The sequence below is a fragment of the Pseudophryne corroboree genome, chromosome 2, assembly GCF_028390025.1.
Source record: "Pseudophryne corroboree isolate aPseCor3 chromosome 2, aPseCor3.hap2, whole genome shotgun sequence".
Lineage (NCBI taxonomy): Eukaryota > Metazoa > Chordata > Amphibia > Anura > Myobatrachidae > Pseudophryne > Pseudophryne corroboree.
Window position 1 is genome coordinate 240,557,194 of NC_086445.1, and position 23,462 is coordinate 240,580,655.

The following is a 23,462-nucleotide window of genomic DNA, read 5'->3' on the forward strand; positions in this document are numbered from 1 at the left end:
AAAGTCCTTGCAGTTTTTGCCATTGCCCTCCTGCTTCTTGTGTCGCCCTGTCTGTTTACGTGGGCGACTGCCGTGATGTTTTTCCCACTGGATCAATACCGGCTGACCTTGAAGCAGAGGTCTTGCTAAGCTTAGAGCATTATAAATTTACCCTTAGCTCCAGTATATTTATGTGGAGAAAAGTCTCCAGACTTGATCACACTCCCTGGAAATTTTTTCCTTGTGTGACTGCTCCCCAGCCTCTCGGGCTGGGCTCCGTGGTCACCGGCATCCAATCCTGAATGCCGAATCTGCGGCCCTCTAGAAGATGAGCACTCTATAACCACCACAGGAGAGACACCCTTGTCCTTGGATATAGGGTTATCCGCTGATGCATCTGAAGATGCGATCCGGACCATTTGTCCAGCAGATCCCACTGAAAAGTTCTTGCGTGAAATCTGCCGAATGGAATTGCTTCGTAGGAAGCCACCATTTTTACCAGGACCCTTGTGCAATGATGCACTGTTTTTAGGAGGTTCCTGACTAGCTCGGATAACTCCCTGGCTTTCTCTTCCGGGAGAAACACCTTTTTCTGGACTGTGTCCAGAATCATCCCTAGGCACAGCAGACGTGTCGTCGGGATCAGCTGCGATTTTGGAATATTTAGAATCCACCCGTGCTGTTGTAGCAGTATCCGAGATAGTGCTACTCCGACCTCCAACTGTTCCCTGGACTATGCCCTTATCAGGAGATCGTCCAAGTAAGGGATAATTAAGACGCCTTTTCTTCGAAGAAGAATCATCATTTCGGCCATTACCTTGGTAAAGACCCGGGGTGCCGTGGACAATCCAAACGGCAGCGTCTGAAACTGATAGTGACAGTTCTGCACCACGAACCTGAGGTACCCTTAGTGAGAAGGGCCAATTTTGGGACATAGAGGTAAGCATCCCTGATGTCCCGGGACACTATATAGTCCCCTTCTTCCTGGTTCGTTATCACTGCTCTGAGTGACTCCATCTTGATTTGAACCTTTGTAAGTGTTCAAAAAATTTTTTAGAATAAGTCTCACCTAGCCTTCTGGCTTCAGTACCACAATATAGTGTGGAATAATACCCCTTTTCTTGTAGTAGGAGGGGTAATTTAATTATCACCTGCTGGGAATACAGCTTGTGAATTTTTTCCCATACTGCCTCCTTGTCGGAGGGAGACCTTGGTAAAGCAGACTTCAGGAGCCTGCGAAGGGGAAACGTCTCGACATTCCAATCTGTACCCCTGGGATACTACTTGTAGGATCCAGGGGTCCTGTACGGTCTCAGCGCCATGCTGAGAACTTGTCAGAAGCGGTGGAACGCTTCTGTTCCTGGGAATGGGCTGCCTGCTGCAGTCTTCTTCCCTTTCCTCTATCCCTGGGCAGATATGATCTTATAGGGACGAAAGGACTGAGGCTGAAAAGACGGTGTCTTTTTCTGCAGAGATGTGACTTAGGGTAAAAACGGCGGATTTTCTAGCAGTTGCCGTGGCCACCAGGTCCGATGGACCAACCCCAAATAACTCCTCTTCCTTTATACGGCAATACACCTTTGTGCCGTTTGGAATCTGCATCACCTGACCACTGTCGTGTCCATAACATCTTCTGGCAGATATGGACATCGCATTTACTCTTGATGCCAGAGTGCAAATATCCCTCTGTGCATCTCGCATATATAGAAATGCATCCTTTAATGCTCTATAGTCAATAAAATACTGTCCCTGTCAAGGGTATCAATATTTTTAGTCAGGGAATCCGACCAAGCCACCCCAGCTCTGCACATCCAGGCTGAGGCGATCGCTGGTCGCAGTATAACACCAGTATGTGTGTATATACTTTTTATGATATTTTCCAGCCTCCTGTCAGCTGGTCCTTGAGGACGGCCCTATCTATAGACGGTACCGCCACTTGTTTTGATAAGCGTGTAAGCGCGTTATCCACCCTAAGGGGTGTTTCCCAACGCGCCCTAACTTCTGGCGGGAAAGGGTATACCGCCCATAATTTTCTATCGGGGGGAACCCACGCATCATCACACACTTTATTTAATTTATCTGATTCAGGAAAAACTACGGTAGTTTTTTCACATCCCACATAATACCCTCTTTTGTGGTACTTGTAGTATCAGAAATATGTAACACCTCCTTCATTGCCTTTAACGTGTGGCCCTAATAAGGAATACGTTTGTTTATTCACCGTCGACACTGGGTTCAGTGTCCCTGTCTGTGTCTGTGTCGACCGACTAAAGTAAACGGGCGTTTTAAAACCCCTGACGGTGTTTTTGAGACGTCTGGACCGGTACTAATTGTTTGTCGGCCGTCTCATGTCGTCAACCGACCTTGCAGCGTGTTGACATTATCACGTAATTCCCTAAATAAGCCATCCATTCCGGTGTCGACTCCCTAGAGAGTGACATCACCATTACAGGCAATTGCTCCGTCTCCTCACCAACATCGTCCTCATACATGTCGACACACACGTACCGACACACAGCACACACACAGGGAATGCTCTGATAGAGGACAGGACCCACTAGCCCTTTGGAGAGACAGAGGGAGAGTTTACCAGCACACACCAAAAACGCTATAATTATATAGGGACAACCTTATATAAGTGTTTTCCCTTATAGCATCTTTTTTATATATTTCTAACGCCAAATTAGTGCCCCCCCTCTCTGTTTTAACCCTGTTTCTGTAGTGCAGTGCAGGGGAGAGCCTGGGAGCCTTCCCTCCAGCCTTTCTGTGAGGGAAAATGGCGCTGTGTGCTGAGGAGATAGGCCCCGCCCCTTTTTCGGCGGCCTCGTCTCCCGCTCTTAACGGATTCTGGCAGGGGTTAAATATCTCCATATAGCCTCCGGAGGCTATATGTGAGGTATTTTTAGCCAAAATAGGTATTCATTTGCCTCCCAGGGCGCCCCCCTCCCAGCGCCCTGCACCCTCAGTGACTGCCGTGTGAAGTGTGCTGAGAGGAAAATGGCGCACAGCTGCAGTGCTGTGCGCTACCTTTAGAAGACTGAGGAGTCTTCTGCCGCCGATTCTGGACCTCTTCTTACTTCAGCATCTGCAAGGGGGCCGGCGGCAAGGCTCCGGTGACCATCCAGGCTATACCTGTGATCGTCCCTCTGGAGCTGATGTCCAGTAGCCAAGAAGCCAATCCATCCTGCACGCAGGTGAGTTCACTTCTTCTCCCCTAAGTCCCTCGTTGCAGTGATCCTGTTGCCAGCAGGACTCACTGTAAAATAAAAAACCTAAGCTAAACTTTTCTAAGCAGCTCTTTAGGAGAGCAACCTAGATTGCACCCTTCTCGGCCGGGCACAAAAATCTAACTAACTAACTGGCTTGGAGGAGGGTCATAGGGGGAGGAGCCAGTGCACACCACCTGATCGGAAAGCTTTACTTTTGTGCCCTGTCTCCTGCGGAGCCGCTATTCCCCATGGTCCTTTCAGGAACCCCAGCATCCACTAGGACGATAGAGAAATGTATATACACTCACACGGGAGTTATACTGCGACCAGCAATCGCCTCAGCCTGGATGTGCAGTGCTGGGGTGGCTTGGTCGGATTCCCTGACGGACAATATTGATACCCTAGACAGGGACAGTATATTACTGACTATAGAGCATTTGAAAGATGCATTTTTATATATGCGTGATGCACAGAGGGATATTTGCCGACTGGCATCAAGAGTAAGTGCGCTGTCCATTTCTGCCAGAAGAGGGTTATGGACGCGGCAGTGGTCAGGTGATGCGGATTCCAAAAGGCATATGGAAGTATTGCCTTATAAAGGGGAGGAGTTATTTGGGGTAGGTCTATCAGACCTGGTAGCCACGGCAACTGCTGGGAAATCCACATTTTTACCCCAGGTAGCCTCTCAACATAAGAAGACGCCGTATTATCAGGCGCAATCCTTTCGGCCCCATAAGGGCAAGCGAGCAAAAGGCTCCTCATTTCTGCCCCGTGGCAGGGGGGAGAGGAAAAAGGCTGCAGCAAACAGCCAGTTCCCAGGAACAGAAGCCCTCTCCCGCCTCTGCCAAGTCCTCAGCATGACGCTGGGGCTTTACAAGCGGACTCAGGCACGGTGGGGGCCCGTCTCAAGAATTTCAGCGCGCAGTGGGCTCACTCACAAGTGGACCCCTGGATCCTTCAGGTGGTATCTCAGGGGTACAAATTGGAATTCGAGACGTCTCCCCCTCGCCGTTTCCTAAAGTCTGCTTTACCGACGTCTCCCTCCGACAGGGAGGCGGTATTGGAAGCCATTCACAAGCTGTATTCCCAGCAGGTGATAATCAAGGTACCCCTCCTGCAACAGGGAAAGGGGTATTATTCCACGCTGTTTGTGGTACCGAAGCCGGACGGCTCGGTGAGACCTATTTTAAATCTAAAATCCTTGAACACTTACATACAGAGGTTCAAATTCAAGATGGAGTCACTCAGAGCGGTGATTGCGAACCTGGAAGAAGGGGATTATATGGTGTCTCTGGACATCAAGGATGCTTACCTCCATGTCCCAATTTACCCTTCTCACCAAGGGTACCTCAGGTTTGTGGTACAGAACTGTCACTATCAGTTTCAGACGCTGCCGTTTGGATTGTCCACGGCAACCCGGGTCTTTACCAAAGTAATGGCCGAAATGATGATACTCCTTCGAAGGAAGGGAGTTTTAGTTATCCCTTACTTGGACGATCTCCTGATAAGGGCAAGATCCAGGGAACAGTTGGAAGTCGGGGTAGCACTATCTCAGGTAGTGTTGCGGCAGCACGGTTGGATTCTCAATATTCCAAATTCAAAGCTGATCCCGACGACGCGTCTTCTATTCCTAGGGATGATCCTGGACACAGTCCAGAAAAAGGTGTTTCTCCCGGAGGAGAAAGCCAGGGAGTTATCCGAGCTAGTCAGAAACCTCCTAAAACCAGGCCAAGTCTCAGTGCATCAATGCACAAGGGTCCTGGGAAAAATGGTGGCTTCCTACGAAGCAATCCCATTCGGCAGATTCCACGCAAGAACTTTCCAGTGGGACCTGCTGGACAAATGGTCCGGATCGCATCTTCAGATGCATCAGCGGATAACCCTGTCACCAAAGACAAGGGTGTCTCTCCTGTGGTGGTTACAGAGTGCTCATCTTCTAGAGGGCCGCAGATTCGGCATTCAGGACTGAGTCCTGGTGACCACGGATGCCAGCCTGCGAGGCTGGGGAGCAGTCACACCGGGAAGGAATTTCCAGGGCTTGTGGTCAAGCCTGGAGACATCACTTCACATAAATATCCTGGAGCTAAGGGCCATTTACAATGCTCTAAGCCTAGCAAGACCGCTGCTTCAAGGTCATCCGGTGCTGATCCAGTCGGACAACATCACGGCAGTCGCCCACGTAAACAGACAGGGCGGCACAAGAAGCAGGAGGGCAATGGCAGAAGCTGCAAGGATTCTTCGCTGGGCGGAAAATCATGTGATAGCACTGTCAGCAGTGTTCATTCCGGGAGTGGACAACTGGGAAGCAGACTTCCTCAGCAGGCACGACCTCCACCCGGGACCCAGAAGTCTTCCACATGATTGTGAACCGTTGGGAAAAACCAAAGGTGGACATGATGGCGTCCCGCCTCAACAAAAAACTGGACAGGTATTGCGCCAGGTCAAGGGACCCTCAAGCAATAGCTGTGGACGCTCTGGTAACACCGTGGGTGTACCAGTCGGTGTATGTGTTCCCTCCTTTGCCTCTCATACCCAAGGTACTGAGAATTATAAGACGGAGAGGAGTAAGAACTATACTCGTGGCTCCGGATTGGCCAAGAAGGACTTGGTACCCGGAACTTCAAGAGATGCTCACAGAGGACCCGTGGCCTCTACCTCTAAGAAGGGACCTGCTCCAGCAAGGACCCTGTCTGTTCCAAGACTTACCGCGGCTGCGTTTGACGGCATGGCGGTTGAACGCCGGATCCTGAAGGAAAAAGGCATTCCAGATGAAGTCATCCCTACTTTGATTAAAGCCAGAAAGGATGTAACCGCAAAGCATTATCATCGCATTTGGCGTAAATATGTTGCGTGGTGCGAGGCCAGGAAGGCCCCTACAGAGGAATTTCAACTGGGTCGATTCCTGCATTTCCTGCAAACAGGAGTGTCTATGGGCCTAAAATTGGGGTCCATTAAGGTTCAAATTTCGGCCCTGTCGATTTTCTTCCAGAAAGAACTGGCTTCAGTTCTTGAAGTTCAGACGTTTGTCAAGGGGGTACTGCATATACAGCCTCCTTTTGTGCCTCCAGTGGCACCTTGGGATCTCAATGTAGTTTTGGGGTTCCTAAAATCACATTGGTTTGAACCACTCACCACTGTGGACTTAAAATATCTCACATGGAAAGTGGTAATGCTGTTGGCCTTGGCTTCGGCCAGGCGTGTGTCAGAATTGGCGGCTTTATCCTATAAAAGCCCTTACCTGATTTTTTCATACGGACAGGGCAGAATTGAGGACTCGTCCTCAATTTCTCCCTAAGGTGGTTTCAGCGTTTCACCTGAACCAGCCTATTGTGGTACCTGCGGCTACTAGGGACTTGGAGGACTCCAAGTTGCTGGACGTAGTCAGGGCCCTGAAAATATATGTTTCCAGGACGGCTGGAGTCAGAAAATCTGACTCGCTGTTTATCCTGTATGCACCCAACAAGCTGGGTGCTCCTGCTTCTAAGCAGACTATTGCTCGTTGGATTTGTAGTACAATTCAGCTTGCACATTCTGTGGCAGGCCTGCCACAGCCAAAATCTGTAAAAGCCCATTCCACAAGGAAGGTGGGCTCATCTTGGGCGGCTGCCCGAGGGGTCTCGGCTTTACAACTTTGCCGAGCAGCTACTTGGTCAGGGGCAAACACGTTTGCTAAATTCTACAAATTTGATACCCTGGCTGAGGAGGACCTGGAGTTCTCTCATTCGGTGCTGCAGAGTCATCCGCACTCTCCCGCCCGTTTGGGAGCTTTGGTATAATCCCCATGGTCCTTACGGAGTTCCCAGCATCCACTAGGACGTCAGAGAAAATAAGAATTTACTTACCGATAATTCTATTTCTCGTAGTCCGTAGTGGATGCTGGGCGCCCATCCCAAGTGCGGATTGTCTGCAATACTTGTACATAGTTATTGTTAACTAAATCGGGTTATTGTTGTTGTGAGCCATCTATTCAGAGGCTCCTCTATTATCATGCTGTTAACTGGGTTCATATCACAAGTTGTACGGTGTGATTGGTGTGGCTGGTATGAGTCTTACCCGGGATTCATGAATCCTTCCTTATTGTGTACGCTCGTCCGGGCACAGTATCCTAACTGAGGCTTGGAGGAGGGTCATAGGGGGAGGAGCCAGTGCACACCAGGTAGTCCTAAAGCTTTACTTTTGTGCCCAGTCTCCTGCGGAGCCGCTATTCCCCATGGTCCTTACGGAGTTCCCAGCATCCACTACAGACTACGAGAAATAGAATTATCGGTAAGTAAATTCTTATTTTTTTTCTGAAATACATGTTTTCTGGAAGTGTTATTAACAATGAAATAAAAGTATTAATACAGGATGAGTATACCTTATCCAAAATTCAAAATCCCACATTTTTGGGTCCCCTACTGAGATGATAACATATATATTATGTGTATATATAGATATATTATAAAGAAATATAATATAATATCTATATATATTATATATGTATATATATATATATATATATATGTACATGTGTGTCACTATCTCAGTAGGGGACCCAAAAATGTGGGATTTTGAGTTTTGGATAAGGGATACTCCACCTGTATCCAAAAATAAAGGATGGTGATCAGTGTAAGACCTGTGTAACATATATTAAAGCATCAACAATAAAACCGATTTATTTTCCATTAGCAACTAAAAGAACAAAAAGCTGGGATGAGAGGAAAAGGTGGTAAAGGCATAAATGATGTAAGTATTAATTCTGCAATGAGGTCGCACTTATATTTCACTACCACATACAGACTGTGGTTCTATCTGGGCTGTCTGTGAGTGTGTCGTGTGTGTTGATTTTTTTAATTTATTTTTTGTTAAGGTGTCATTTGGTGTCCTGGAGGAGCTCCATATAATTTCTTTGATTACACACTTTGACTACGATGGAGTGCAGTTGAATTTAGAGGTACTATATAGTTATGGTTATACCCAGTTTGTTTAGAATTTTGTTCTGTGTTGTCGGTCTGTCTCATCTTTTTCTAAGGACTTTCATATGAACTTTCTTCCATTATCATGTTATAATAATCTTACTTTTAGGTTATTTGCTGATCAGACTATTGACCAAGAATATGGGCAGATCAAACGAATTCACGTATACATAGTATTGCTTTCATTTTTGTATGTTGCTCTGAAATGACACAGAAAGTTGGAGGGGCGGGGGGAAGAGTCAGGCTTCATAGCGGCTTGTACCAGCGGGGGGAGGGGCAGGTTTAATTGGATCCGCATCCTCACCTCTTGGTGCTGGTTGCTGGGACTCTTTGTGACTATTATTCTTTTACTAGTTACCAGCCCGTCAAAATGACGGAACAACATAACAGTTATGTCAGCGCCGGCGACCGTGCACACTTGAATCCCCCCATAGAGGTGAGGCGCAGCATTAGCCTTTTGTTACATAGAATTCCATTACTTAAGCACTGAACTGTTTTGTGTGCGTTTCTTAGTTAGATTCTATTCACTGTAGCTGTTTGTTATTTTTCTGACTGTATCTCAGATTATTGCCTTATGTAGTTTCAGGTAGCATTTTCTGCCAGTATACTCCGTTAGATACCTAGATATTGCTGTTACCGTTTTCACTTTATATCTGTTTAGTGTTATCCACTCCCAGATCAGTACTTCTCTGTAAAATATTGCAGCCTACATACTGAACAGTTGTTAGGGGTTTGTTATTTTTCTTACTTTGCCTACTTATTAGTTTGTTTGTAGCCACTACATCGTACTTGGGGTTTACAGTATTTATGTGTTAGACCAATTATTCTACTATTATTTGTGGTCTCTCAGTTTAGTGCTCCTGTCTCCACACACCACTTAGTTTGTTTGCTATGTGTCTGAGTGATTTTCACTTCAGTGAAGCTATGTCTTGCAAGGGAATCTCTGCTAAGGCTTCCGAGGAAAGGGGTGCTCCTGTGCTGCGCGCCTATACCTGCAAAGCATGTAAAGAAAAATGTTCATGTGCTCAGGATCACACTGGCCTACAGTTGCAAGAAAAAGTATGTGAACCCTTTGGAATTTCCTGGATTTGTGCATAAACTGGTCATAAAATGTGTTCTGATCTTCATCTAAGTCACAACAATAGACAAACACAGTCTGCTGAAACTAATACCACACATACAATTATATGTTCTCATGTTTTTATTGAACACACCATGTAAACATTCACAGTACAGGGTGGACAAAGTATGTAAACCCCTAGGCTAATGACTTCTCCAAGAGCCTATTTGAGTCAGGAGTCAGCCAACCTGGAGTCCAATCAATGAGACAAGATTGGAGGTGTTGGTCAAAGCTGCCTTGCCCTATAAAAAACACACACCAGTTTTGAGTTTGCAATTCTCAAGAAGCATTGCCTGATGTGAACCATGCCTCGCAGAAAAAAGCTCTCAGAAGACCTACAAATTGTTGACTTGCATAAAGCTGGAAAGGGTTACAAAAGTATCTCTAAAAGCCTTGATGTTCATTAGTCCACAGTAAGACAAATTGCCTATGAATGGAGAAAGTTTAGCACTGTTTCTACTCTCCCTAGGAGTGGGCGTCCTGTAAAGATGACTGCAAGAGCACAGCGCAGAATGCTCAATGAGGTGAAGAAGAATCCTAGAGTGTCCGCTAAAGACTTACAGAAATCTCTGGCACATGCTAACATCTCTGTTGATGAATCTACCATGCGTAAAATACTGAACAAGAATGGAGTTCACGGGAGGATGAATCTACCATACGTAAAATACTGAACAAGAATGGAGTTCACGGGAGGATACCACGGAGGAAGCCACTGCTGTCCAAAAAAAACATTGCTGCACATTTGAAGTTTGCAAAAGAGCACCTGAATGTTCCACAGCACTACTGGCAAAATATTCTGTGGACAGATGAAACCAAAGTTGAGTTGTTTGGAAGGAACACACAACACTATGTGTGGAGAAAAAAAGGCACAGCACACCAACATCAAAACCTCATCCCAGCTGTGAAGTATGGTGGAGAGGGCATCATGGTTTGGGGCTGCTTTGCTGCTTCAGGGCCTGGACAGATTGCTATCATCGACGGAAAGAATGAATGCCCAAGTTTATCAAGACATTTTGCAGGAGAACTTAAGGCCACCTGTCCACCAATTGAAGCTCAACAGAAGATTGGTGATGCAACAGGACAACGACCCAAAGCACAGAAGTAGATCAACAACAGAATGGCTTCAACAAAAGAAAATACACCTTCTGGAGTAGGCCAGTCAGAGTGCTGACCTCAACCCGATTGAGATGCTGTGGCATGACCTCAAGAGAGCGATTCACACCAGAAAACCCAAGAATATTTCTGAACTGAAACAGTTTTGTAAAGAGGAATGGTCCAAAATTCCCCCTGACCGTTGTGCAGGTCTGATATGCAACTATAGGAAACGTTTGGTTGAGGTTATTGCTGCCAAAGGAACGTCAACCAGTTATTAAATCCTAGGATTCACATACTTTGTCCACCCTGCACTGTGAATGTTTACATGGTGTGTTCAATAAAAACATGAGAACATATAATTGTTTGTGTGGTATTAGTTTCAGCAGACTGTGTTTGTCTATTGTTGTGATCAAAACACATTTTATGACCAATTTATGCATAAATCCAGGAAATTCCAAAGGGTTCACATACTTTTTCCTGCAACTGTATATGACCGGTGTTCTGCAGAGACATAGGATAATTCCATCTCTGAAGTTGTTTACCCCTCAAGAACCTACATGGGCAGCCTCTCTGTTGCTTGCCATGCACGATTCATTGTCTCAGCTAGCAGCTTCCCAGGCTCCCTGATCTCCTCAGCAGCTACTGGGTGTCCTCAGCAGGCCTCTTCTCTCAGGGACACACTACAGGTCCTCTCGGAGCCAGCCTAAGTTCAGGGTTTGTCCAAATCTATCCAGGGATTGGTACAGGTCTCCAGCTGCTTACAACATATGCTGGAACCCTAAGCTTGAATGCAAGGCTCCCTGCCGCGATAGTTTTGTGCCACTCCACTCAGGCTACGATTCCCATTCATACAATTCCTCAAATATGGAAGCGGTATTGTCCCAACCATTAGAAGTTGACTCCTCTTTAGCTCAAGATGAGCGAGTTGCTTAAGTGGACGTCAGTGCTTTGGTAAAAGCAGTCTGGGCTGCCTTACTCATTAAGGATTCAGACGCTTCACCGAGCCCTTCTTTAAAAGAAAAAAATGGGAACCAGTTATTTTCCCTCCCCCTGCTTAGCTAGAGGATCTCTTGGCGGAAGCTTGGTCACACAGCTGGTTAGGTCGACCACGCTGCTTATTCCCAATGTGGCCTCTCTCAAGGACCCCACTAACAGGAAGTTTTAGAATTTTCTAAAAATATTTTTGATAATTTCATGGCTTCCTTATGTCCAGCTCTAGCTTTGGCCTGGGCGTATTCCCTGAAGGACTAGTTCCACTCCAGAGCTCTCGGGTCAGTTGTCCTGTATATACCCTCAGAGAGGTGGGTACTTACCTGGGAGAGGCAGCTGTTGACTCGTGCATACTCTGTTCTAACGTGTCTGTTTCCTCAGTGGCCGTTAGGCAATCCTATGGCTTTGAAGGCTTTGGAAGCTCTACCCTTCTCAGGTGACGTTCTTTTTGTGCCATAACTGGATAAGATTATTGCCACTGTTGCAGCTTCTAAGACACTGTTTCTTCCATTGGCTACTCTGAAAACCAGCGGGTTTGCTTTTTGATCATTTTGCTCACAGGGAAAAGCGAGAGGTCAACCTTCTTCCAGAGATCAGTGTTCTTCCCCCAAGAGTTCTAAAACCATATAGGCCGGCAGGTCTGGTCAGGTTGCTGCCAGCCTCCGAAATTAGCAGACAAATCTGCAGCATGACGGAGGTGGTCCCCACATGGGATCTCCCAGTGTGGGCGGCCATCTCCTCAGCTTCATAGACAAATGGCTGGAATTTACTTCTGATGTCTAGGTGAGGGGTATTGTATCTCAAGTATATTCCCTAACCTTCTGGGAACATCCACCGGACCTTTCCACTGGGTCACATCAATCATCAGGAAGTTACCAAAAGCCATGATCTTATCTTCCGATGGGTGGAATTCTTTCTTCAAACCATATTGGCAGTCTGCATTCTGGGAATCCAGAATTGGGATGCAGAATTCCTCAGTTGGCTGGATGTTCACTCAAGCGAATGGTTTCTGCACCCTGAGGCATTCCAGGTGCTGGAGCCATCCACACATCGACCTGATGTTCTCTTATCAAAACAACAATTTCTCTTCTGTCCTAGAGGATGCTGGGGTCCACATTAGTACCATGGGGTAGAGACGGGTCCACTAGGAGCCATTGGCACTTTCAGAGTTTGAGAGTGTGGTCTGGCTCCTCCCTCTATGCCCCTCCTACCAGACACAGTTTAGAAAATGTGCCCGAGGAGCTGGTCACAGCTAGGGGAGCTCGCCAGAGCTTTCTTAGTAAAAGTTTATTTTAGAGTTTATTATTTTACAGGGAGCTGCTGGCAACAGTCTCCTTGCTTCGAGGGACTAAGGGGGGGGGGGGAGTAGTGTCCGCCCTGCGGGGTCTGAGCCACTATCTCCACTGACAGGAAACTGTGCTCCTGAGGGGATCGAACGTTCCCCGCCACAGGGGATCGCTCACCCCGGCAGCATGCCGACTCCGTGAAGGCTCAGCGGCACACGGTGTTGGCGCTATGAGGGGCGTCCTGAGCCAGCGTCTTAATACCCTAAACTGATCACAGACGCTAACCGGAGACTGAATCCCCAGGCTAGAGTCAGAATCCGCATTACACAGATGCTAAACGGAATCCTCAGGCCAGTATAAAGAATTTGTGCGGGAAGACGCGCCATCTTCAGGGGGCGGAGCTTCTCCACAGAGCGGACCCAGCAGCGTTCAGAGCCATTCTGCCTGCAGTTCCTGTACACAGGGAGCTGTCCCTCCAAGCAACTCCAGCTATCCTGAGCGGTACCCAGGGGGTTGTAGAAGGGGGGAGGGGGGGAGGCTGAGTGAAATCTGTGTAGTTTAGTAAGGTACACAGATGGCGATGGTAGTTTTATTTGTTCTACCTCAAAAAGCGCTGTGTGTGGGTTGGCTCCAATTTCTGTGTCTCTCTCTGCCATTCTTGGTGGGGGAAGCTGTGACTGACAATTTCCTGTGTGTGTGAGTGTTTAATACCTTCCATAGCCATTTCTAGGGACTCGGTGTCATATGCTGCTGAAGATGTTTCCTCTCAGGAGGAATCCATTTCATGTACACAGAAATTTAATCACGGTGCTGAGCCAGCGTCTAAATACCCTAACTGGTCACAGTCGCTAACCGGAGACTGAATCCCCAGGCTGGCGACAGAATCCTCAGGACACAGACGCTAACTGGAGACTGAATTCCCCGGCTAGCGACGGAATCCTCAGTACACAGATGGTAACCTGTGACTGAATTTCCCGACTAGCGACGGAATCCTCAGGCCAGTATAAAGAAGTTGTGCGGGAAGACGAGCCATCTTCAGAGGGCAGAGCTTCTCCTCAATGCGGACCCAGCAGAGTTCAGCGCCATTTTCCTGCTTGCAGCTCTTATTCCACAGACTGCAGACGGTGATTTGGACGTGTTGGTGGTGCTGCTCATGATTGAGGCCATTAGGGATGTGTTAAGTATTACTGACATGTCGCCTGAGTAGGTTGAGGAGGCTTACTTCACTGACAATAAGAAAGCCTCACTAACCTTCCCTGTGTCTAAAGTATTAAACGCTATTTGAAAAATCCTGGGAAAACCTGTCCCGGGATCTGCTGCGTTGAAAGAACCGGCTGATCGTAAGATTGACACTACGCTCAAATCCGTATACACGGCTTCGGGGGCGATACTACGGCCTGCCATTGCCTGTGCATGGATTTCTAAAGCTATAGTAAAGTGGTCAGGCACGTTACTTGAGAAATTGGTTACAATGGATAAAAAGTGACGTTGAATTGTTCTTGCGTAACATACAGGATTCTGCGGGATTTACGGTGGAATCCATGAAAGACCTGGGTTCGATGGCTGCAGGAATATCCTCCATGTCTGTCTCAGCTCGTAGAGGACTCTGGCTGCGCCAATGGTCTGCTGACACGGAATCCAGGAGAGGCGTGGAGAACCTACCCTATACAGGTCAGGCTCTATTTGGGGAAGCGCTAGATGCGTGGATTTCCACGGCTACTGCGGGTAAGTCACCTTTTCTTCCTTCCGCTGCACCTGCTACGAAGATACCCTTTTCTTCAGCTGCATCACAGTCCTTTCGGACTGCCAAAGCAAGAAAGGCTAAGCCGTCCAACACCTTCTCTAGAGGAGGTCGGCCAAAATCCAAGAAACCTGCTGCTGCGGGTTCCCAGGAACTGAAACCTACTTCAGGTACCCCTAAGTCCTCAGCATGACTGTGGACCGCGCAGCCTGAAAGTGGGGCCGGTGGGGGCGAGACTCAGTCACGTCTAGGTGTCGTCCTGCCAGGATCCCTGGGTGCAACATATTGTGTCCCAGGGGTACAGGCTGGAATTTCAAGATCTCCCTCCTCACCGATTCTTTAAATCAGGCTTGCCTGCTCTGCTGGCAGACAGGGCTATCCTACAGGAAGCCATCCAGAAGTTGGTGGAGGCACAAGCTATTGTACCGGTTGCACGCCATATGCACAACAAAGGTTACTATTCGAAACTTTTCGTGGTACCGAAACAGGATGGTTCGGTCAGGCCCATTCTGAACTTAAAATCACTAAACCCCTTTCTGAGGGAGTTCAAGTTCAAAATGGAGTCTCTAAGGGCAGTGATATCAGGTCTGGAGGAGGGGGAATTCCTGGTATCCCTGGATATCAAGGATGCGTACCTCCACATTCCGATTTGGCTGCTGCATAAAGCTTATCTACGATTCGCACTGTTGGACTGTCATTTTCAGTTCTAGGCCCTGCCATTCGGCCTCTCCACTGCACCAAGGGTATTCACCAAGGTGATGGCGGAAATGATGGTTTTCCTCCGCAGACGAGGTGAACATCATTCCATATCTGGACGATCTGCTGATAAGGGCATCGTCCAAGGAGAAGCTGTTACGGTCCATAGCTCTCACGACCCAGCTTCTCAGGGAACATGATTGGATCCTGAATCTTCCAAAATCACATTTGGAAACAACCAGGAGGTTGTCCTTTCTGGGAATGATCCTCGACATGGAGGTGCAGAGGGTGTTTCTTCCAGAGGAAAAAGCTTTGGTGATTCAAACAATGGTCCGGGATGTCCTGAAGCCAGCTCGGGTGTCGGTTCATCAGTACATTCGCCTTCTTACGAGGTGCTGCAGTACGGGAGGTTTCATACTTGGCCTTTCCAACTGGATCTCCTGGACAAGTGGTCGGGATCTCATCTTCACATGAACCAGAGAATTTGTCTTTTCGCCAAAGGCCAGGATTTCACTCCTCTGGTGGCTGCAATTACCTCACCTTCTGGAGGACCGCAGGTTCGGGATTCAGGACTGGATCCTTCTAACCACGGATGCAAGTCTCTGGGACTGGGGCGCGTTCGCTCAAGGGGATACCTTCCAAGGAAGGTGGTCAAGTCTGAATGCCGGCCTGCCGATAAACATTCTGAAACTATGAGCCGTCTGCAACGGTCTTCACCAAGCGGCTCATCTTCTGAGAAGTCGGGCCATTCAAGTGCAGTTGGACAATGTAGCGACAGTGACTTACATAAACCAACAGGGCGGAACGAAGAGCAGAGCTGCAATGTCAGAGGTAACAAGAATCATCCTCTGCGCAGAAAAACACGCGTTGGCGCTGTCAGCGTTCTTCATTCCGGGAGTAGACAACTGGAAAGCGGACTTCCTCAGTAGACACGACCTCCACCCAGGAGAGTGGGGTCTCCATCCGGAGGTGTTCAAGGAGGTAACAGATCTTCGGGGCGTACCCCAGATCGACATGATGGCATCTCATCTCAACAAGAACCTTCAGAGGTATTGTTCCAGATCGAGGGACCCGCAAGCAGTGGCAGTGGACGCCCTAGTGACTCCGTATGTGTTCCAGTCGTACGTGTTTTCTCCACTTCCACTCATTCCAAGAGTTCTCAAACTCATAAGGAGAGCAAGAGTTCAGGCAATCCTCATTGCTCCGGACTGGCCAAGAAGGGCTTGGTACGCGGATCTTCTGAATCTACTGCTAGTAGAGCCGAGGCCTCTTTCTCTTCAGGGGCCGTTCGCCTATCAAGACTTACCACGGCTACGCTTGACGGCATAGAAGTTGAACGCCAGATACTAGCTCGGAAGGGCATTCCGAAAAAGGTTATTCCTACCCTGATACAGGCTAGGAAAGGAGTAACGTCAAAACATTACCATCGTATTGGGGAAGAATATGTATCTTGGTGTGAGTCCAAGAAGTTTCCTGCAGTGGAGTTTCAACTGGGACGTTTTCTCCTCTTCCTGCAAGCAGGTGTGGATATGGGCCTGAGGTTAGGATCCATAAAGGTCCAGATTTCGGCCCTATCCATTTTCTTCCAGAAACAGTTGGCTGCCCTCCCTGAGGTTCAGACTTTTTTGAAGGGCGTTCTGCACATCCAACCTCCCTTTGTGCCACCTACGGCACCCTGGGATCTCAACGTGGTGTTGCAGTTCCTCCAGTCGGACTGGTTTGAACCTCTACAGGAGGCTGAGATCAAGTTTCTCACGTGGAAGGCTGTCACTTTGTTGGACTTAGCCTCTGCTAGACGTGTGTCGGAGTTGGGGGCTTTGTCATGTAAAATCCCAAACTCGATCTTCCATGAAGATAGAGCTGAGCTCCGGACACGTCGGCAGTTTCTTCTGAAGGTTGAGTCGGCATTTCATATCAACCAACCTATTGTGGTTCCAGTTGCGACCTCCTCAATTTCATCAAAGTCCTTAGATGTTGTAAGGGCTCTAAAAAAATGTGAAGAGGACTGCTCGTCACAGAAAATCGGACTCTCTATTTGTCCTGTATGATCCCAAGAAATTTGGCTTTCCTGCTTCTAAGCAGACGATCTCTCGCTGGATCAGGTTCACTATCCGGCATGCGTATTCTACGGCAGGCTTGCCGTGTCCTACCTCTGTTAAGGCCCACTCTACTCGTAGGGTGGGTTCTTCCTGGGCGGCTGCCCGGGGTGTCTCGGCTTTACAACTCTGCCGAGCAGCTACTTGGTCGGGGTCGAACACGTTCGCAAAGTTCTACAGGTTCGATACTTTGGCCTCTGAGGACCTAAAGTTTGTTCAATTGGTTCTGCAGGAGCCTCCGCGCTCTCCCTCCCGTTCTGGTAGCTTTGGTACATCCCCATTGTACTAATGTGGACCCCAGCATCCTCTAGGACGTAAGAGAAAATAGAATTTTAATTATCTACCGGTAAATAATTTTCTCGTAGTCCATAGAGGATGCTGGGCGCCCGCCCAGCGCTTTGTGATCCTGCAGTGGTTATTTAGTTCAGTACTGCTTAGTTCTTGGTAAGTACTGTTTTGTTACTTGGTAAGTAATCCAGTTCAGACGTTGCTGATGTTTCAAGCTGGTTAGCTTGGCTTGCCTTGTGTGTGAGCTGGTATAAATCCTTCTCTCGAAGATGTCCGTCTCCTCGGGCACAGTTTCTAGACTGAGTCTGGTAGTAGGGGCATAGAGGGAGGAGCCAGCCCACACACTCAAACTCTTAAAGTGCCAATGGCTCCTAGTGGACCCGTCTATACCCCATGGTACTAATGTGGACCCCGGCATCCTCTACGGTCTACGAGAAAAGGATTTACCGGTAGGTAATTAAAATCCTATTTTTCCTCATTACGGATCCTGCACCAGAAACCCGGGAGCCTATTAGTGGACGCACTGGCTGTTCCATAGACGCTCCCACTTGTGTATCTCTTTACTTTGATCGCTCTCCTTCCGTGGGTCCTTTGCAAGTTGAAGTAGGAAGTCATCATGGCCATTCTCATGGCCCAGACGGGCCTAGTACGCAGACTTACATAGCCTATCCATCACGCTCCCCGTGGCGTCTTTCTCTCAGGCCCAATCTCCTCTCTCTGGGACCATGTTTTCACCCCGGCCTCGCCCATCTTGCTTAGATGGGGTGGTTGATCCTAAGGGCCGAAGGTTTTACTTATTCTGTGGTCGAAAACATGCTCTGCGGCAGGAAACCTACATGGCAAAGATCTGTTATTGTGTGTGCAGACATACTTTGGCTGTTGTTCTGCATACGGTTGCGATCCTCTGGATTGTCTTTCTTGCAGATGGGCTTGGATCTGGTCTTCGCCTCGTTCTCTTAAGGTGCAGGTATCATCCCTCTCGGTCTTATTGCAACGTAGGGTAGCTCCCTTTCCTGCTGTTCAGACTTTCCTTCAGGGTGTTCTGCACATGCAGCTCCTCTTTGTTCCACCAATCAGTCCGTGGAACTTTACTCTGTTATTACGGATCAACAAGATCCTACCTTTGAGCCACTGGACTCTGATTTTCATTGGCTCACATGGAAATCTGCTATATCTTCCGCTCGCAGTGCCTTGGACTTAAATGGGTTGTCCCACCGCACACCACTCCTTGTTTTACACCTTGACTGCTCTGTCCTACGTACCCAGCTATACTGTATCCCTAAGATGGTCTCCCGTTTCCATATTAATCAGGAAATAGTGATTCCTTCGCTGTCTTCATCAGACGCTAAGGAGTCAAAAAATTCACTGAAACAGTTGGGTTGGCGCAGAGTGCGACAGTCTTTGTATCTTGTTTCGGGGGCCGATGGTACCTATTGAGTTGTTCAGACTCCAATGGCTCGTTATATTGTTAGGGGTTTTGGTACCTGCACTCACCACTGTGTGTTGTATTGTGTGAAATGAGTAATAGTCTGTATAATCTGCAAATACTTTTATTTTCAGTCACAATGCTGAGTATAAGACAGATCAGAAAGCTGTGCATACATCCCTATACATGCGTACTATAATGGAATATATACAGTATACCATATACATGTCAACCCTTGATGTGGCAGTTCATAAAACAAGGATTGGGTGCATAAGGACATGTATAAATGGAAAAAAGGTACTCACTTGATGCCGTACAAAGTATAAATAAAACCTTGCATGAATACTCTTCTAGAAAAAAAAAAAAAAAGTTCTCCTTCAATAAACTCTCCTTTGGGAGGTCCTGTTCTAGGAGGCTTGCGTCCCGGCCTGCCAGGTGCAATTTACACACAAATTCCTGTGTTCCAGTCTTATTACTCACTCTGCGGTGAGTTTGTACGTGTCCGCTCCCGCTGCCTCCGTTCGCTCTGTCCCCGACGGCTCGCCTAATCATGCAGGGCGGGATGTTCTCCTTGCTCTGCTGGTGGGTCGCTGGGTCCTGCCGGAAGCCGCACTGCGAGCTGTAAGTTGCGTTGCCACAAAGCTAAGGTTTTTCTGGAACTCTGTCTGTCTTCAACGGCCACTCCACTTGCTGGCCGGCGAGGAGTCCGCAGGATATGGTTAGCGGTGATATGATGATGCTTGCGCAGGCTAGCGGTGCTGTATTAATGTTGTGTGTGGATGTCTCCAACGGTCGTGATGGCCTTTGTCAAGGATACAGATTGCTGTCCAGTGGAGTCTTTCCATGGGTCTCTCCGACCAATCCGGTGTAGTGGGTGTGTTTCCAGAAAGTGATTGACGTATTGTTAATGATTACATACACATATTGAACGTGTGTCTCTGTATGGTCTAGTATTTACAGATTACTTGTTACAAATATCATAACTGTCTGTGTGTGTGTGTGTGTACAGATAGATAGAAGTCTTCATTAGCTATATGTGAAATGATTGGTCTATATATATCCTATTGTTCACTTTGTCAATATACTGCTTTTGAAATCGATATTAAGGCCTTTCGGTGCCATGGTTTTGAGACTGAAAATCACTGCTAACACTGGACCTGGTCAGGCATCTTCGCATTTATGTTAATTGAACCAAGGACATTCATAATTCGGATTCTCTGTTCGTTCAAGGGCAGTATGGATGGTCTAATGGTTAGTATTACTGCCTCACAGCATTGAGGTCATGGTTTCAATTCCCACCATTGCCCTTACTGTATGGAGTTTGTATATTCTCCCTGTGCTTGCGTGTGTTATCTCTGGGTACTCCAGGTTCCTCCCACAATCCAAAATATACTGGTAGGCTAACTGACTCCCAAAAAAAATGAACCCTAGTGTGTAAGTGTGTGTGTGCGCAGAGTAGATGCCATTTTATCTGGCATCAAACTCTGTGTTTCTTTATGACTTCCACATGCATGAGTGGCCTGCTTCCAAACAAACTTTAGGCCGCTGGTTGCGCCTTACCATTCATTAGGCCTATGTTTTAGCAAAGCAACCGGTCCCAGCCTCAGCGAGGGTTCATTCCACTAGGTCCATGGAGGGCCTCTTGAGTGGCTTGCTGTGGTGCCTCTGCGAAGCAGCTCTGTAAAGCCAATACTTTCATCAAATTTTACAGCTTTGACACTGTTACCATGGCTGATGAGCAGCACAGGAGCATTTCCTTACTTAACAGGATAGCTTTTGGACATCCCAGTGTCCAACATTGAATGAAAGAAAAAGGAGGATTTTTGTCTTATCTGTAAAATTCTTTTTTCTCTTTCAGTAAGGCTTGTGGGACACTGGACTATGGGATTGCAGGTTGGGGCTGGAGATAGCACTTAATGTAAACTGTAGCTTTAAATCCTAATCTCCTCCCCTTGCAACCCTATAATACCAGTCTTCCATATAGGGCACATTTTAGGGGGGCTGAAATGCAGATCTGGTTGTAGTTTATTTTATTTTAACTTTTTTACTTCCTGGCAGTGTGACACGTGGCTTTGGCAGATTAGATCTGTCATACAGCTACCTGGTACTCTGTCCACATGTTTACTTTTTTTTATTGTTTTCATGTTTTTGTCTCCGGTGATGTCTATTTTGGGTATACAGTTCTCTGGACAGGCAACCTGAGTATTCCCTCCCTTGAGGAAGGCTGTTGAAAGTCCCATGGTCCAATGTCCACAAGCCTTGCTGAAAGAGAAAAGAGGATTTTCTCTTTCATCCACTAGGGGACACTGGAGTCCTATACAGTAGGGGTGTGGCACAATCTAAAATTAGCATTGTCTGCACAGCCAGCTCCTCCCACTTCACATCTCTCTTCCCTCAGTTTGAAAAATTGTACTGGAGGTACAGCACGTGGAGCACTGAGCTCCTGACTAAAAATCGATTTAAGGTGCGGAGTCAACCTAATAAAAGGGGGACAAAGCTCACTAATACTAGAGAGACAAAGATCCCTTTTGAAGGGGCCTGCATCTCTCCACAGGAGATCCTCGTCAGTTTTTCTGAGTGAGTACTGGTCTGTTCAAGGGCCCTAGTATAGTCTGTAGGGAGCTGTTAGCCTCATTAGAGAGATAATTATTTTACCCTGTTTTCTTTTACCAATATATATATTTTGGCTATACCTAGTTAGAGTGGGTCTCACCTATTACTAGAAGCTGTGCGGGAGACGCTGGGATGCTGAGTCCCGTGGCGCGCGCGCGCTGGCCGGAGCAAGACAGTTATGCCGCGTGGCTGAGGAGATGCCTCGGTCGCATGGGAGAGCGCAGGGCAGCCCTTCTCTTCTACGAGATGGACGTTACACTTGGATGTAGTGGCGCCGCTGTGGGACCGGGTGAGAGCGGTCCCGCAGCGCGTGCTGGTGGAGGAGAGACGCCGCAATCACGCGGCTGAGGAGATCCCTCGGCAGCGTGGGGAGATTTTTAATAGCGCACAGTGTCCGCGAGGTAGAGGATCTGTGCAAATATAGTAAAAGGTTTTTGTTAGGTGAACATCCACTGGGGATATTAAGTATATTAAGTGGACGTTACAGAAATAACAGTGGCGGCCATATTAATTATAACATTCAGGCGCCAACCTGAGGGGCAAAGGGTCCTCCCCCTCTGTGAATAACATAGGGGAAGGTCTTTTGTTACAGAAATAGCTCCCCCTGCTGTTCTGACTGGATAGTTTTGCTAACAGTTCCCTCTGCTGGTATAGAATATATATACGTTATGTGAGGATCTCCTGAAAAGTAATTATACTATACTGATTATATTTTCAAAGGAATTCTGTTTGAAAGATCCTGAAGAAAATACACGGAAGCAAGTGGATACCAACTCTAACATCGTAGCAGATTTACAGTTGGGGTGTGGGGGTTGCAAGTCGGCTGGTGTTTTTTTTTAATTGTAATTTTTTTTAATTTTTTTTTTCTTATAAAATTAATTTAGCTTGCTCCTTTTATGTCAAAGAAAGGGACAGGTAATTCCAGCCGGATCCGATACCTTTGCTTACATCATCTCTCACAGTCTTTCTCTTCCTAGTTTAAAGGGTGAAAGCGCTGCGTCATACCCTGGTAAGGGGTTTAAACAACATGTCCAAAGCATCAACCAAGACCTCCAAGACCTGTTTTGTTTGTACAAAATGTAACAAGAAGAGCATGCGGGTTGGCAGCTCCGGGGTGTGTGACTCCTGCTTAGACAAGGACGCTCCACCTGGGAGCAGTGCTCTGGCTAGGTCATGGGAAGACAACCTTGCAAATAGAATCTCCAAGGAGATGGCAGAATCCCGCAAGCAGCATTCGGAATGGGCTGTGGGATTCTCTAAGACCATGGAGGAATTTCTCATCAAGTTAACACCGCCCGCACATGCAGAAACGAATGTGCGCAAGGCAGTTAAAAGACCTCTTTCTATTATACCGGAATCAGAGGAGAAAGAGGGTCTTCTCATTGATACAGAGGAAGGTGAGTTAATTAAATCTAACCTAGACGCCGATTTTCCAGAAGAGGACACGGCAATCTCAGGTCTTGATTCTTTAATTGAAGCGGTAAAGGAGATCCTAAACTAAGGTAGAAGAAGTAAAGGAGCCAGAAGAATTCGAATTGTTCGAATCCCAAAAGCCGCGTGTTTCCCATTCCTAAATACCTCCAATCTCAGATGGAGGAGGCTTGGAAACAACCTGACAAACGCTTTCAATTTCCAAAAAGATTTCAAGTAACTTATCTCCTTCCTAAAGGTGTAATGGATAAGTGGGAGAATCCACCAGTAGTGGATGCTTCACTAGGAAGGTTGTCGAAGAAGACAATCTTACCAATACCTAATGTAACGACTTTAAAGGATGCTACAGATCGTAAGGTTGACACAGCTTTAAAGTCAATTTTCGGAGCAGCAGGTGCAGCACAGAGACCGGCGATCGTCTGTGCTTGGGTCAACAAGGCCATGGGAGCATGGTCTGGACGTATTGTACAGGCTATTGAGGAGGAAAATAGCTTAGAAGAGATTACCCAACTGGCGGAACACATTCGAGAATCTGCT

The 23,462-nt window shown here is 47.4% G+C and overlaps 1 protein-coding gene across 1 annotated transcript in view; it reads left to right on the forward strand.

The window, feature by feature from the left end:
* The window catches only part of LOC135012655 (signal transducer and activator of transcription 1-alpha/beta-like), a 328,629-nt gene that overhangs the window by 200,005 nt on the left and 105,162 nt on the right, over positions 1–23,462 (forward strand). The window contains exons 14-15 of the mRNA XM_063952569.1: positions 7,857–7,913; positions 8,038–8,121. Of these exons, the coding sequence (XP_063808639.1) occupies positions 7,857–7,913; positions 8,038–8,121 (141 nt within the window). The remainder of the gene's footprint in view (positions 1–7,856; positions 7,914–8,037; positions 8,122–23,462) is intronic.